The sequence below is a fragment of the Molothrus aeneus genome, chromosome 3 (assembly GCF_037042795.1).
Source record: "Molothrus aeneus isolate 106 chromosome 3, BPBGC_Maene_1.0, whole genome shotgun sequence".
NCBI classification, from domain to species: Eukaryota; Metazoa; Chordata; class Aves; order Passeriformes; family Icteridae; genus Molothrus; species Molothrus aeneus.
The window spans coordinates 16,151,513-16,168,312 of NC_089648.1; the positions used below are offsets into that span (position 1 = coordinate 16,151,513).

General features: G+C 45.8%; 1 protein-coding gene across 1 annotated transcript; it reads right to left on the minus strand.

Annotated features, from left to right (window-relative positions):
- Positions 1 to 9,610: 9,610 nt before the first annotated feature.
- On the minus strand, positions 9,611 to 16,043 carry LGALSL (galectin like). The gene is made up of 5 exons (XM_066547813.1): positions 15,811 to 16,043; positions 15,611 to 15,682; positions 15,355 to 15,443; positions 14,712 to 14,889; positions 9,611 to 12,004 (listed from the first exon to the last, which is right to left on the minus strand). Exons 1-5 carry the CDS (start codon positions 15,841 to 15,843, stop codon positions 11,861 to 11,863), a joined length of 516 nt encoding a protein of 171 aa, XP_066403910.1. The 5' UTR covers positions 15,844 to 16,043; the 3' UTR covers positions 9,611 to 11,860.
- Positions 16,044 to 16,800: the final 757 nt, after the last annotated feature.

Genomic DNA, 16,800 nt, shown 5'->3' on the forward strand with positions numbered 1-16,800 from the left:
ACACCTGGAGTCACCTATCTCTGGTCTACTGTTTCCATATCTGGTTTATTTATTTTTTTAACTTCAAACACAGGATGTGCATGTGTGTGAAAAGGAGATCAGGCATCTACATTTAGATGTTTGGTAGGAAGTGAGTGTCTTCCAGGTTATTTTATAATCACTGGAGCTAAGGCCTCTAGAAAACTATTCAGGACATCAAAATCATCCCTGCTATATCATCCTCTGGAGAAGCATCTCTCTTTCCACTGCCAGTATTGGGAACCCACAGAGAGGAGACTGAATTGCCACAGCTGAAATAAGATGCTGCAGAAGGTGGCATAAATACCCCTGCAGTTTGAGCTACTATTCACCCACTGAAAGGCTTGAAAGGCTTCCATTTTTCCCATTAATGTAGTCACTCTGCTCACCTAAGCAAAAAATTTTGTAAAAGTGCATCTTTGCAGAAAATTGTGTATTAAGCACCAGTCTTTATTGCACCAAACAGCACTTTTAAATCCTCTTCCCAGGAAGCTGTTGACACATGTTGGGTTGGAGTCACTCTACCACCTTCTCCCAAGAAATGCGTCTATAATTGTATTTGTTTGGTTACACGTTGCTGTGGAGGTGTTGGCATGCTGATCCAGACCTGCAAGCCAACCAGCACAGCAGGTGGCTTCATGGCCCTATATGGCATTTCACCTGTGAAGGTAACCAGGATCTCCCTCTGAATCTCTTTGAGGTCCAAACTAAGCAGCCTAGAAGATGTCAAATGGAGCTGCTCCATGCCTGAGATGGGTGGCAGTCTCTGGCAGTGAAAGCTGTGACCTCCTGTTTGAAACCTGGCTCACATCACCCCAAATGTTGTGAAGGATGGTTCTTCTTGCCATGCCCTCTACAGAACAAGATGTTGTCTGCGGAGCAGTATGCTCTGAAAGGCCAGGTCTGGCTGCTCCCTTCCAGCACTGCAGGTAGAAGAAGATGGCTTTAACATAAAGGAAGACACAAAAATTATCTGGAGGCTGGCCAGAGGCAGGTGGGAACAGGCTGAGAAGGTGGAGGTCTGTTTGGTCTGGTGACACAGCTATGTAGATTCACTGTCTAAAATCCCTTGTGGGGAGAGAAAGACATGGAAGGAGTCATTGGCTGCAGTTAGTTTGGGGTGGAGGGAGTTTTCTTAAGGCCAGGCGTAGGAAAGCTTGAAAGCACACATTTCAGCATAATTAGAGGCTTTTCTGACATGAAGATAAAACTTGATATGCAAAGTCTGTACATTTGGATTTCGTGTTGCGCTACACCCCCAGATTTGGCCTTTATCTTACCTTTACATCAGGATGTTAGGCAATTCACCACCACTTGCAATTTACTTTGACTCTGGTGACTGTTAATTCTTACTGTGTGGATTGAAGACTTCTTTTAGAAAAGTTTCCAGTTTGTTATTTTGTCATTAAGTTGAAAAAGTCTGTGCACCTTTAAAAAGGTGATAATAAACATGATGAAAGTGTAAAGAAAGCTAAGTGATACTAAGAAGTTAGGTTATGGTCTTCTCTTTATTCATCCACCTATTAGAGGATGAAAGAGCATATAATGAGACAGAAGAGTGGGACATTGAAAGCAGACAGGGATTTTCTTTGCATGTGGTATGTTGCCATTCCTGAGCAATATCCACATGCATAAACGTAACAGGATCTGGCAAAAGGTCAGGCATTAAATAGCCTCCAACACCAATTGCAATAGCAGTGATAAGAATATAAATTTCAAGATTATTGAATGGGCTTCTGAGGTCAGCTATGCTGTAGCTGTCTGTCACAGCATTCCATGTCCTGTCCTCCAAAACACGTTCCAGTTAACACACCCAAAGCCTGGGAGCTATTTGCTCTGCCCGTTTTATCAAATGTAATAGTCACCATGCTCCTGGGATGGTCTGTGACCATCAGTTTATTTGTACTGGATACAATAACAGTCTGCTGGGATTCTGGCATTCTGACACTACCTGAGTGACTGCTGAATGCTTTAAGTGTACTTCAGTTATTTCTTCCACAAGTGAACTCATATTCTGCTCTACTTACAGATACTTGTGTTGGCTCTTAGTGGAAAGTTTCAGACCTCTTCTGGTCCTGTACAAGTCCTGTCTAAACCAACACAATGGCAGGACTGTTAACCTGGCTGATATAAATCCCAGAGAGTCTGGAACAGTTTCTCTTATATGAGATATATAAATGCTTTATGAGACCTGGAAGTTGCTGACAGATGCTGCTACACTTTGGCCCTGCAGAGGCAGCTCCAGCTTTGCTTAGAGTCAACTTGGCCCTCCCAGCTGTCTGCCCACATCTGTTTTCTTCCTAGGAATAAGCCTTGCACTTTTGCAGTCCTGGTGAGGTTTAGAGAGCCAGGGACCTCTGCACCATGCTTGGCTGTGCAGCATGGGCACCCCAAACACTGCCCATTGGTAGCTGAGACGCAGGACTGAGCACTTGAAGGATGCCAAGGGATGGCCATCAGTTCTCTCCACTGGAACAGAGATAATTTCATGTATGATGGGATCAGGTAAGACAGGAGACATATAGGCCCTCTGACCTCAAATCCTTTCATCCTAGAAAGGAAAGGGAAAAGATTCAGCCTTTTCACAGCTTCCCTCAGAGGACACTCTCAGACATAAAACCCCTATGCTTGCAGTTGTTGAATTTCTGAGCTGTGCATTCTCGCCCTTTCCTCCTACCCCAAGCAGTGAAATGTTTGTTGGTACTGTCCAGGAATTCATCTGTTGGTATTTTAATATGCATGTGTATGATCACCCAGTTGCTACAATTACACTGTGGGAATCTTGTTTCTAAAAATACACCAATCTCTGCTGCTCTCCAACACAAGCATGAGATAATGGATCATGTTCCCCAGTTGCCAGTCACACACAGGAAGAAGGAAATCAATACAGCTGGCAATACAGAAAGACTACAAAAATTGTAATTAGAACTAATTTCCCTTTCACTTAAAAACATCATCTTCTAGCCTGCATTATCACAGCTTCAGCTTTACAGTGCATTAAAACAATAATGGGCTTCCCTTTGCTAGATAAAATCCTGTTATTCTGCTTGAGAGCATCTTTGGAGGAGCTCAAAGTGGTGAGGTTTATTATGAGAACCTTAAACCAGCTCCTACTCCAGCAGGTAGTCTGTTGCTATCAGTGTACTTCCACCAAAACTGGGAGAGATTTTGCATCACTCAGGTTGTGATTGCTGTATTTTGTCTAGGGAAACACGTGTGCACACCAGCTTTTAGATTTGAGGTGCAGAAAACTCCCTGATCTTGTTCTATCTCCTCTTCTGCATTATTTAAATGGCAGTTGAAAGCACTGTGAGTCAGTGGAGGCTGCAAAAAAATTGACGGAATGCCATTCATTTTACTATTATAAAAAGCTGTATTTTGGAATGATTTTGCATTACAAATAGTGCCTCTGATTCCAGAGGAGCTACTTAGTGTATAGCCTTACTCAACCTTACCATTGTATATTTTGTCCAAATAATGTCTGCCTGGTGAGCAAAGGAGGGGGCATGGGAGCCTGAACTTCAATGTTGTAGCCAAAAGTCATGTGATGAGACATTGTATGGAAATCAGTGTATTCCAAATTACAGCACTGACTGCTGAGTTTGGCTGCTGCATCTCTGTTTTTCCCTCTCCCTGCCCATAGAATAAGAGCAATAATGTTAGAAATGGCAAGGGGCATTCATGAATTAATGCTAATTTTAGATTTTGTCAGTGCTTTGAAGTTTTTCAGTGAGCTACATAAAGTGTAGCTCACTGAACAACTGTGCTACATAAAGTACACCTTGGTCAGTGTCTGCTAGAAGACACAGAAAGGTCTGAAGCCACAGAAGAATTCTTCTGGCAGTGGGGTTTCCAGCCATGGTTCTCCTGCAGGGAGAGGAGTGGCCATCCTTGAGAAAAGGCAATGGAAATAGAGGGGAATGCATGTGGAAGCTGTGTTCTGCATTCACACAGTAATCCAAAGCTGCTCCCAGTTTTGCCCCTCAGAGTCTGTTTGATAACCACTGTAGCTCATTGTATCTTTCTTCCAAAAATTGGGTGTAAAAGGAACCCCTCTATCCTTGCTATAGGCTTTTTACTTTTAAATTAAAATACTTTGTTTTCCCCTAGATGTTGTAGTCTGGTTGTAATCTGTTACTTTCCCAAGAGTGTTTTTTTCTACCTAGAGCCATATTCTGTCCTTAGTTCTGGTCTCTCTGAGATCTCTCTTAGACAGCATTATCTTTCCCACTGAACAGAAAACTTCTTAGAGAGCAGCCAGGAAAGAATCCTCTCTGCCTCTTGGAGCATGCAGTGCTGGAGCTGCTACTGGAGCTGGTCATACATTACAACACTGTCAGCACTGGCTTTTCGCCCATCAAAGGGGTTTTTGGAGCCAGGCGAAGGCAGAGCCACTGAGCACTGTCAGAAACCTCCAGCATCTCCATCCATGCTTGGCAAGAGGCTGCTCCACAAGAATGGAGCTTTACTTCTCTGCTCCATTGAAACAACACCTGCCCGTGGCTCTGCTGTTAGTATCAGATTGCTTAGTCCTGAAATCCTGCTTTTCTCTGCTGCTTAGATCTGCTGTTCAGCTTCAGTGGAGTTTTTCTGATTAACCAGGCTTTTGTTCCTGCCTTTCAGAGTCACAAGGAAGCCCTGCTCTGCCAACCAGGAGTCAGCACAGCTCTGGTTTGCTGTCATTTCTTACCCCTGAGAGAGCAGCCTTCTGCCTGCTGGGAGGAGAGCTGCTGAAAGACACCTCTTTCTTGGGGTCTTTCACAGAATGACCCCTCCTAGCATCACAGCCCTGGTCTAGCAAGGCACCAGTGAGGAAACTGAAGCCTCAAAACTTCAACAGGATAAGAAATGTGTAACTTCTGAAGCATGCTGGAGCCAATGTGATGTTTCAGAGCCAGCCTCTATTCTTAGAAAAATGGTGAAAGTCATAATTTAAAAATAAAATCAAGTGCAGTGCTAGCAAAGAGTCATATTGGTGGTATTCCTGTGAGTAAATCCCTCAACATGAATTGGCTTCACTTGAAGTTCAGCAACACTCCACCAAAATAAGGCCCAGCTGTGAGGTGTCTGTAGTACTGATCTGAACAGGACAGAAGTACACATGGCTCTTGCCACATCAGGTGTCCTCCTTGCCCCTTCTCTTCCCCCCAGAACATGCCTGTAGTTCACTTTAGTATTACTGGTCAAACCAAAGCTTTCCAAGGGTCTCTGAAGGAGTTAGCCCATGCAAGTGGTGAAATTTAATGTATATCCCTCTAGGCACCTCTGCAGGAGCTGTGCTTCTGCTGTCTGGTGGGGACTAGATGATGCTTTTGTACCATTCACAGCCATTTCTGGTTTGCATTGAGGTTACCAAATACCATACTTTATCTCAGAATCTCCTGATGTCAACATATTCCTTCTTAGGGCTGTGTGCAGTAAGCAAAGGGCCAGTCTCTGTCTGGCTTTGAGCAGGGATGGCCACAGATTAATACTTAGAGCTAGGATGAACTTCCTGTGCAGCATCTGAATCAGTCATTTTATTGGCAGAAAAACCACTGAACTGGCTGTATGCAAATCCTGTTCATCTGCTGCTTTAGTACTGTTTGAATTCTGAAGTTTCCTTCAGAAAAGCTTCCCTGTGTTTTACAGCCACAAAAGGCTGTAGGCATAACCCTTTACCCTCTTGGGTCACGCAGAATTTTTCCAATAACTTTAACTGAGAGAAGCTGAAACCTAAAAGTTTCCTCTTGCACTCAGTCAGGCCAATGTGAACATTACTTACGGTGACGCCAAAAAGTGAAACACTGGATCTCATAATACAGTGCCTCTGGAGCTGATCTGGTGGTTTAACTCACCCTGTAACATTCACCCATGAATCCAGCCCCACCAGGGTGAGATGAAACACGTGTGAGTTACACTGCTGTTTCACCCTGTGCAGAAGTGATCAGTGAGCTGTGCCTCTGGCTCTGAGTTGTGCCTGTTAACTCCTGAGGCTTACACTGCCCAGTGATGTCACCAGGAGTCTTGCAAGAGTCAGCAAGCTTTTTTTTCCTCTAATGAAGTTATTTGATTATTCTGCATGGTGCATTTAAACTGTAAAGGAATTTTGCACAAGCTGCTACCAAAGATGCACATCTCATTCTAAAGTTCCACACTACAGTCTAACGAGGAGAAGAGTCTGAAAAACAGTCAGGAGATAAAAAAGCCAGAAGTTAAAGAAGTCAAGAGGGTATGTAATGAGCATTGATAGTTCAGATAAAAGACAGAACAAACTAGTGAAGATTTCATGTTTTATTGTTATTAAAAGTTCATTATGAAATCAGCACAACACATAAAAATAGATCTGTGGTGAATGATACATATTACTGTTATTGCCCGGTCATTTTGTGCACACTCTCACTTTTTAAAATCAGAAGGTAATGAATACAAGACATTTCACCAGTGAACTGTGAAACCCGTGTTCCTGCAGCAGAGAGAGGCTGTGCTTCCTGTTGACTCTATCCAATGTATAATGCAGTCAGAAATAGTCCTCTATTCACACTTAAAAATAAACTCAGTTTTAGAGTGTGCCCTAGCTGAAAATAACTGGAGAGTGAGAGCTAGAAATAACTCTTTTCTTAGGGACCTATTTCCATGAAAGTCAAAGGGATTTTTGACATGGATTTTAAAAGCAGAAGGACATAGCTATTTGTTGATAGACAGATTGAGAGGCCTAGCAACAGGAGCTAGGGAGGACCTGTGGCAAATAGGAGTTTATTATTTTGATCTTGCACATGCTGCTGAATCTCCTTGTTGTAACAATTGTCTATGTTCATTGCAGCAGTGATTGCTGGGAGGAGCTGAGAGGGTGTATCAAAGCCAGATAGGGCGTCTGCAGCTCATTTTTTTTCTCCCTGTTTGGGTTGGCCATGGTTCTAACCCTGCACACTATTCATTGCAAAGTGACTTTCACCTGGGTGCTTTCTGATCCATGTGAGAAAATCAGAACAATACCATGATTACAAAACCCCTCAGCAGGTCACTTACTGTTCCTACACTGGTGTAAGCTTTTCTTCCTTGCTTCTGTGCTTTTCACAGCAGACATTTGAGGCTGCCTTCAGCCCCTGACTCTTGTTCCTTACATTGTCACGTCAACTCCAGGGCTGCTGGGAGGTTGCTAACTGGCTCAGCAAAATTGTTGTTCTGCAGTTTTCTGCATGGAAAGGTCTCTGTGCAGCTTCAGTGCAGAAAGCAGTGCTGGAGTTCTCTATGGGGAGCATTTCCTGTGGATAGGAGGCCAAATAAGCCCCACATCAGATATCCTGCTTGCATGTCTGTGGGAAAAAGAATACCTTAGTGGTGTGGCTACTCCTACATTCTCCTGTTATTTATTTGGGAGCTTCTTTTACATCAGGTGAGTAGGAACATGAACCAATCCATGCTGTCCAAGCTTGTAAGCTATGCTGGGTTTTTTGCCACAAGTCCTGGTAGGGAGCTACAGAAGGTGGCAGCTAAAAATGTGGGAAAAGCCCATCCCTAGGAAGCTGCCCTGCATCTCCACAGCCTGTGCCCTTGTCTGGCCCTGAAGTGCCCTCTAACATTCTCTGAACTCCTGCTCCCTTAGGACTACAGCACATCTACACATGCTACCCCAGCCTCACTACCAAGCTGATGTGGCCACTCTGGCCTTGTTTCCTCCACAGTGAACAGTTTCAAAGCTGAAGATAAAAATCTCAGTGCTGTTCCCTGTGTGGAAAATCTCCGGGCTTCAGTCTCAGCCTCACAGCAGGAGAGTGACAAGGGTGGAAAGCTGTCACAGCAGAGTGGTGATTAAGGCTCTCCCTTTGGTTTTCAGGCTGTTTACTCAAAACAGCCCTTGAGAAAGATGCTAGGCCTCAAGCACATGCCACATTCAACCGGTTTAGCAATATTACGCCTGTTTCTGCTCAAACTAGCCAGGGAGGGGAGGGACAGTATAATATGTTAGTGCAGGTTCTCATAGACAATATATTAATATTTAGTACAAAATGTTCTTTCAAGGTGGGGCAAACATTTCTAATTGTGACACAAAAAGAAGGTATTTTGTAACAGTTTTAACAAGTTGCCTGTGAAAAAGCGTTTGTGTGAAATATGTTTAGACAGACTACCTCACATGACACTGAAATATTTCAAGGCTCTTTCTGAGCAGGCAATAACCTAGTTTTGTTTTTTGTAAATCAAATCAGCTTTATCACAGCCAATCCCAAACATAATTAAATAATTTGGTTGTGATTTTTTTGGTTAGTTGTATTTTTTTTTCCTCTTTGGAAAAATAAAGCTATGCTGAGTGTTTCCACTCCACATGGGTTTTACCCATTCAAGACTTCTTTCATTGCAGAATCAACTTCCTCATTCAGAGGAAACCACAGAAATATTCAGCCAATAAATTTTAGCAAAAGATTTCAAAGGCTGGTTCATTCACTACTGAAGTCCTGAAGAATTGCAATTTCCAAGAGGCTCACAGACTACTTCTCCCTACTGAAAAGCATTTTATAAACCTGGCCTAATTTGGAAACAGTAGTTATTTCATGTCTATTAGGGCTTACATCCAAAACCAAGATGTGAATAATCCCTAAATTGTGCAGAGTGAAAAATTCAGGCATAAATTTTGCAGTGCAGTCTCCCATTTGAAACGTTTGGATTTGACCCAAAGTCCAACTAAGTAGAAACAATTAAGGCCTCAGTTTTCTCTGACTTACACAGCATGTGCAAGTGTTCTGCAGTTGCATTTTAACATGATCAGCCCGTGTAAGTCAAGCACGAGTGGAACAGCCCTTGGTTACACAGATATCATCCTTTTTTCGCCTGCCATTGCCTGGTAGTGCCAAGAGCAAAAAAAAAAAAAAAAAAAAAAAAGAGGCTTCCAATCAGGTGATAGACAGATAGATGTGTAAGTTTTCTTTAACTGTGACTTTCTGCCCTTTCTTGAGCTCTCAGCGAAGCCGTAACCCATCAGAAGAGGATTCACAGTCATTCTTGCCTCGAAGCCTGGCTCAGAAACCACAACAGGGCAGGATCAGGTGGTGGAGTTATGCAAAGGCAAAACCAGAATCAGGGTCAAAAGAGCATTTTCCCCAGAGAGCAAACTCCTGGAGCAGAAACACTGCTGGGAGTGCCCAGCAGAGCAGGTGGGAACAGGAGCAAGGCAGGAACACCAGGCCCTGGCTCCTACCAGAGATGCCCCTGACACTGCACTGAGCTCACCTTGGCATCCCTGGTGTAGGCACTGTGCTGCACCAGGCCCCTGTGGGAGAGCGAATCCATGGGGGCAGTGAAAATCCAAGGCAGCCAAAATGCTTTTTCCAGGATACAGTAAAAGCATGGAGGGGGAATCTCTACTGGTGGGCTGTCAGGGAGATTCCCTTTGGGTTTGTGCTACTGTAGGGTCATGGTGCCACTCACACTTCCCAGTGTGAGTGGGGCCCAAGCACCAGCCCTGCATCAGCAAACCTGGCTTTGGATGGCCAGCTGGAGAAAGCACTAGGCACAAAGGGTACTAAATTTCTCTCCAAACAGAATTCATCTCCTGCCTGCATCAGCTTTGGAACCATAGGGAATTTCCAAGCTGGAGAAAAATCCAAAATACCTCATGTAGAAGCACCTTTCCCTTGGATTTTTATTATAATAATTTTTAAGAATATATTTTGTATCGAAACACTGTCAGCATTCTTTATACAATGGAAAATTACACAGTCATTATGTATCATGTAAAAGAGTAAAAACAGAGCAAGATAGGAACATTTCAGTTCATTCTGGAGTACAAATAGAATCTGATGTACAGCTTAAAAGCTACACACCAGAGTGTGTGTTCACTGGAACACAAAATGTTCATCTGGAAAACAGCAGGTTCTTTTATCTTGGAAGTAGGAAGAAAAGCCAGGGAACGTCAAATGTTAAGGCTAAAAATTAAAATTTTAACATGTATTTTACAGGTGGTAGCCTGATTCTTAATTCATCTGCAGTAGCAGCAACAATCCCCCTGCTTTACAAACAGATTTGCACTTGCAAGAAATAAGAATCAGGCTTCTATGCTTGGAGGACTCTGATTGACCTCAACAGGCTTTGGACAAGAGCCACAGCTGGAATTTCAGCTTGCAAGTCTAAGGCTTCTTAACTGCAGGCCAAATTAGCACAAAATGAGGCTTTGCATTGGCATTCTACCCTTAACTTTGAATATTCCAGTTCTGGTTGCTTTAAACCACACTTTTATTGCAGGTTTAACATAGTTCTGTTTGTGAGATACTTTTTTTTTCTTAAATACTGTGCTACAGAGAATGTTTTTATAGTCTGTTTTTTAGTCCCTATATTATGTGTTTTCAAAATTGCCTAAATGTATGTTTATATCATGATTACAACTACTCAGAAAGACCCACTGAAGTCCACTGTGAGCAGCCAAGGAAAAAAGTGTATTTAGTTCTAAAGAAGTCAAGAAAAGTGGCTGTGTTCATTTATAGTGTAGCACAATGACTGTGTTTATACAGCTATACCTACTATTTAAAAAGCTACTTGAAAAGTTACTATTCATGTGCCGTAGCTGATTTTCAAGCATTAATAACTTGGCTGTCTAGACAAGTTTTAATTGTCATATCAAAGGCCAAATATGTTCTCAAACAAGTGTTTGAGAACATATCTCCCTTGGAAAGAGGCTGGTTCTCTTTCTGAATGAAGAGATTGCCAAATTTAACTTTTTCTCAGGTTATGAAAGCACAGTAAAACCCACAAATTTGCCGTTTAAGTTTTTAAAATGGATCGACTTCAACTCAAACCTATCCTGCGCAGCAAAGTTAGTAAGCCCTGAAAAACAGATCCTAGTGAATATGCAGAGTTCCCCCCCACCAACTACCATGCCCACATTTTCCCAGGGCCTAGAGGGCTCCATTAAAATGTAACTAAATGTGCGATAGGAAACATGGTTTTTCAAGAATGATATGTAAAGTTTACCCAAAGAACCTAAGACATTTTGTACATTCAAAATGTTTACACTTTGCTGTTCTTAATCTTAAGATTGTTCATTTTTACTAATAATACATACAATGAGTATAAATAAATAAACTACAGATAAGTTTTAAAAATTGTATTAACAATACATTGTGCAAAAACTCATAACAATCTACATTCTATGCAAATACCCTGACTAAAATACACAGGCTGTGTCCACACACCCTCAGTCAGTTTTTGCACAGTCCATGGGCCAAACCAGTGGCTGAGGGCAATCAGCAAAATTCCATTACGAGCTATGGAAGTAATGCTGATTTACACCAGCAGAAGAGCAGGCCCCAAGGTTTGTGCAAAAATGCCATAGAAATCAGTGGGAATTGTGCTTGACTTAGGACTAGACAGTTTGATTGTACCCCATTAAAGTGAGTGGGAGTTTTGCCATTGATTTCCATGGAACCAGGCTCAGGCCCTGGGTAAGGACATCAGCACATGGCCCTATGTTGTGCTACACTACTCCACTTCAGTGCAGAAACAATATTTGCAAAAGAAAAACTTGGTTTTGTCGTCACTACTGTTCAGTAACCGGTTTTAGCGCTGCATTTCAGAGATTGCCTTTTCTGTGAGATTTGAAACAAGACTGCAAGTCTTTCTGAATCCATTCCAATTTGATTATCCAGCACAGGTGGGCTATTTTGATCCAAGAAAAACAGCTCAATGTCTATAAACCAACAGTGCTCTTCGTTAGGATAAAACACAGCCCGGTTCATCGGCACAGGAGTGAAGAACTGCATGCGGAAAAGGAAGAGGGCAGCCTTCCTACCATAGCTGTGTCCAGAGCCGGCTGTCACTGCTCCCAACGGACCATGGCACCTGAGCTGGTTTGGAATCTGCAGTCCTAACAAGCTCAGCCCAGTTTTGTAAGCTGAAGATCTCCATTTATCTTTATTGTATCAATTGCTGACAGTGTTTCAATACGGTGGTAAAAATCAAAGAGCTGATGTCCATCCACAAATATTCTAAAACGGGGATGCTCGCAAAGTATCTCAACCTGCAAAAGATAAAATGTTGAAGCACGTTGTTCACAGTGTAACTGAGAAGTTGTTTCACAGCACACAAAGAGCCTTTGTGCAGCTGTACACTGACATTGTGCTACTTATGTGCCACGCAAGAGACAAAGGTGAGACCAGTTTGCCCCCTTGACACCAGTTACACTATGATGGATCTGCTCTTACTGCACAAGGAAATTAATCCAATCTCAAATCTCATGTCCTAGCAGTAAGCATGCTGCAACCCAGTCCACTGGCTACTGGGATGTTTTGTGCCTTGGAATTATGCCAGAAACAGACTCAAACTGCTAATCACAGTAGGAGGAAATTTAACCTCCAACCCAAACCTTGCATTCCTTGTGTGATGGTTTCAGTTTGAACTGGGCAGAAAAGACTACAGAGTTGTTGGTTTTGGTGGTGGTTTGTTGGTTTTTTTTTTCCTGCATAAGGAGGCAGCTCCCTCTGCAATGCTTTCCACACTACTTTTAATTTACTGGAAGGGAGTAAACAAGGAAAGGGGATATAACTTTGTTCTCCCCTCCCACACATACACAGCTGCTGCAGAACTAAAACCCTTTCACTCCTGTGGCTGCAGACAGTCGCTGTCAGACTAGACTCCATCCTGGGGCTGCAGTGAAGGAAATGCAGTGCAGGATTGCTGGGAATTCAGCTAGACAGTTCTCAGGAGGCACAAACAGGATCAGGGAGAGACACAGCTCATCCCTCTTCCTGAGAGACCTGCAGAAATGCTCTGGAAAAGCAACAAACCTGGAGCTGAACGAGCTTGGACACGTTGGGAGATTCCTGATATTTGGGGTGGCTTGAGAGGGTGCCCTGTTGTTAAGCTTTGCTTGGAACTGCCCCAGCAGGAAGCTGGGACATGGGGGCACAAAATGTGCACTTTTACAGGCTCTTGGAGACCTCCAGGTCTGAACACACTAAGGAGAAAATCTTCAGGGAAGCCACATGTAAATCCTGGGTCATTTCCAGAAGCTGGAAGTCCAGAGTGAAGTGCTGCTACCAAACACTTGACTCTGCTGCTATTACAGTGTATAAAAATGGGAACAGGGCCCATGACAGACTGACTGTGCCAAAGCCCAAGTGACTTAGAGCACGTTGCACCAGGAGAAGTGGCAGCAGGCAGTCCAGGAGAGCTGGAAGCCCTGGATCCCTGGTAGTGCACCAGGTACCAAGAAGAGGCTGTGCTGCCATGGAGCTCCTGTGTCACTGCAGCAGCGCATGCCTGAGGCCTTGTTATGTAAAAGATATGGTTAACACTGCTCACGGTCCGCTTTTCACATCACCTGCGGCCACGCCACAGTGCTAATTGGACTGGATCACAAGTAATTGGCAAGAACACTTAATAGTCTTAATTTATTCACTGAGATGGAGACCATCAAAGGTACAAAGTCACTTGGAAGCCTCAATTCTGTTTAGGCATTTGGAAAAAAAGGCAAAATAACTCCCCTTGTACAGTCTTCCATCCTAGATGTGCAATTTTGCTTTCCTGTAACATCATCTCTCATTAGTGGGACATGCACAAAACTTGCTCTGGGTAATTTGTCTGGCTCGTCTGAGGGCCCAGTCACCACCCAGTGCAGAAGGCAGTGGAACCCTTTCAGATGGAGCAGGACCCAGCCTCCAAGCCTTTTCAAGTACATTTCCCACACCACCAAAGGGTGTTCCCAGTTCTGATGGGAGGGTGAGTTTGTAGAAACAAGTAGAGCGCAACCAATTTGCAGCAAAACCAGTCGTATAAACACCCTCTTAACACCAAGCATCTGGGGAGATGGTGAGCCTTTGGGGTTGGGGGAGATTATCTTGGGGGCAAGAAGGATTAAGAGAGTTTGGCAGCTGGTCATAGCACTGGCATTTAGCAGAGGGGCCAGTGAGGTTTTGTAAGAGGGACGGGGAGGAGGAGGGGTTTTCTGGGTCAGCTGCATGGAAAAGGTATGCAGCCTTTTTTCCTCAATGTAGTGAGAGGGAAGCAGCCCTCTGCAACCGCATACTTTGTTAGTCCTGATTTGCAAAGACATCTTCACATAACCATAAACACTACAGATGGGATTCTGCTTCTAGGTCAACCCAGTCCATCCACAGCACCACAGCACTTCCATGTACACTGTTGTCAAGTGACTACAGATTTAAATTTGACGGAAGGTTTAATCCCAGGGTTCAGAAAAGAATACCACTATTGCTTAGCTGTTTAATCTGCTAACATGAAGAGCTACGGTCAACCTTAACGTAACATCCCTGGGGACAAAGGATGAATGTGATCCTTATTAGCTGCACTAAATTGCGAACAGTATGTCCATTAAAAAAACCATCAATATATACAGCAGCCCCACTGAATATTAACATTCTCCAGTAATAACTTGTAATGCACTAATAACATAGAGGTACCTCTTAATTTATGGTTATAAAACTAAGCTCAGGAAGTTGCGCTTCATCACACAGTATTACAACCTCCGACTTGTCATAGCACCCAGGTGAGGTGTTCACAGCCCCATCCGAACTGCCTGCAGCTGCACGTAGCAGCGGGATCTCCATGCAACTCGATGGATACAAACAAACCAGCAACTGGTGTCTCAACTCAAGCAGTGTGGGCTGCACTGTGATTTCATGAAAGGCATGTCAGGTTCTGCTGCAACTCATATCAAATGACACTTTATCAGACATGGTGTAAGCCACTGCCATCCTGGTACTCACCCTAAAAGGCTGGTCCGGTATAAATGGAAAGTAAGGAATAGATGACTGCTCTTCCCCCCATTCTCCGGCTACACAAGAGTTTCTGACAAACTGTCTCTCTGTAAACACAGCTTTCAGTTCTATGGCTACATCTGCAGGAGGATCTTCTGACTCCCCACAAGTCAGACTGATGCCAAAGCTGCAACACAAACAGAACAGCTCTCATTCAGCCAGAAAAAAGCAAATAAGCCCCAAATGCCGTCAGTCTTATTTCTCAGCTTATTAAAGCCATATACTGGCACAGGCCAGAAGATAGCTCAGCTCGTTCAGAGCTCTCTGACAGCTCAACAGGGACAACAACATGGTTATGGAATACATATGTGTGTGTGCGCATGGCGTTGGGCATATATCTGTACATATACACAGATATATATGCTTGATATGCTCCTTGACTCCCAAGTGAAAACGGAATCCCTTGAAGAAATGCCCCCTCTATGGGTCAAAGGAGAAAGCAGCATGCTATATTTAAAATTATAAAAATAATCCTTTCCAGAAAGGAGGGATCCGTGCGGATGTGTGTGTGTGTACGTGCGGGTGGCCGTCCCCCTTCGCCCCCTCCCCGGGCCCGGCGCCCGCGGCACGGGCAGCCCTGTCCAGGTGTTACCTCTCGGGGTTGAGGTCCACTATGCCCATGACTAAGATCTTCTTTCCCGGCCTCATTCCTCCTTTGATGTGCCCACAGAAGGGGACGATCTGGAAAGGACAGGGGGAAGGTGGCGAGGGTCAGCTCGACATCAGCAGCGGCCGCCCTTGTGCAGCCCGAGATGAGCGGGGGCGGGGGACAGTAGAGGGGTTAACAAAATAAAATACACCACCACCCCCACCAGAAAAAAAAAAAACAATAAACAAAGGTGATTTACCAGGCGAGGGAAGTACACATCAGCTTGCACCGGAGATCCCAGGGAGTTGTTTAAATGCCCGTCCTCTATTTTCTGCAGGTAAAAGGGAGAGCGCTGAGGCAGGGCCAGGCGGAGCCCCCCAGCCCGCCCCGCTCCGCAGGTGCCCTGCTCGGACCCCAGGCCCGTCCCGGTGCCGTCCCGGTGCCCACAGCCGCACTCACCAGCGCGTCCCGCTCGGCCACGGTCCCCGCCATCTTGTGGAAGCGGTGGCGGCGGCGCTGGGGACAGGGCGGGGGAGAGGGAGGGAGGGATGGAGGGAGGGAGGGGGGTCTGTGGCAGCCAGGCGGCGGAGGGGTAGCGGCGGAGCCGGAGCGGAGCCGGTGCAGAAGTAGGAAGGCGAGGAGGAGGAGGCGGAGGAGGAAGAGCAGGAGGGGAGGTGGCCGGCTGGCACTGCCTCGCCCGGCGGGGAGCCCAGCCCTTGGCCCGAGGGGGAGCCGGGCAGGGCGGGGCGGGGGCTGCTGCCGCTTGCTCCGCTCCGCAGCCCCGCGGCGGGGCCGTCCCTCGGCGAGCGGGGAGAGCGCGGCTCCGCTGAGCTGGAGGGACGGCGGTGGGCCCGGGCCCCTCACCTGGCGCCTGCAGGTGATGGGTGCCTGGGGAGAGGCCGCAGCAGCCCCGCTCCCATCATGTCAGGGATCACCTTTATGTCCGAGCTTGGACACCTCGGCGAAGGGAATGTGCCGAGCCGGGCGTCCTGGGTGACTCCCTCCCTCCAGAGGTGGGGACACTGCTCGGCCCCTCCGAAATGAACCTCCACCCCTCTCCCCTCCGTGCCCCGTGGCGAGCACCCTCAGGGGGCTGAGGCCCCGAGCAGGGTCGGTGGGCAGAGGTCCGAGGGTGAGGGCGGTCTCCCGGCCGAGTGCGGCTCAGCTGCCCCGGGCCCGCCGTCCCTGCAGCCTCCGGCGAGGCCGGTAATTGCATAAGCCGGCCGTGCCCGTGAGCTCCCATTGACATGCAGTGGCCGTGGTTACGCAACGCGGCGGTGGCTGCGGTGTCCCGCTCTGCGGGAGCGCGGCGACCCCCGGCCGCGGCCACCGGCGCTGCTCGTGCCGCGCCAGGATTCCCTCGCCTGTACCACAGCAGGAGTGACCCGACCTGCCAAACGTGCTGTCATGGCCCTTTTGATGAGTTCAGGGTCTTGGGTGTGGGGGAAT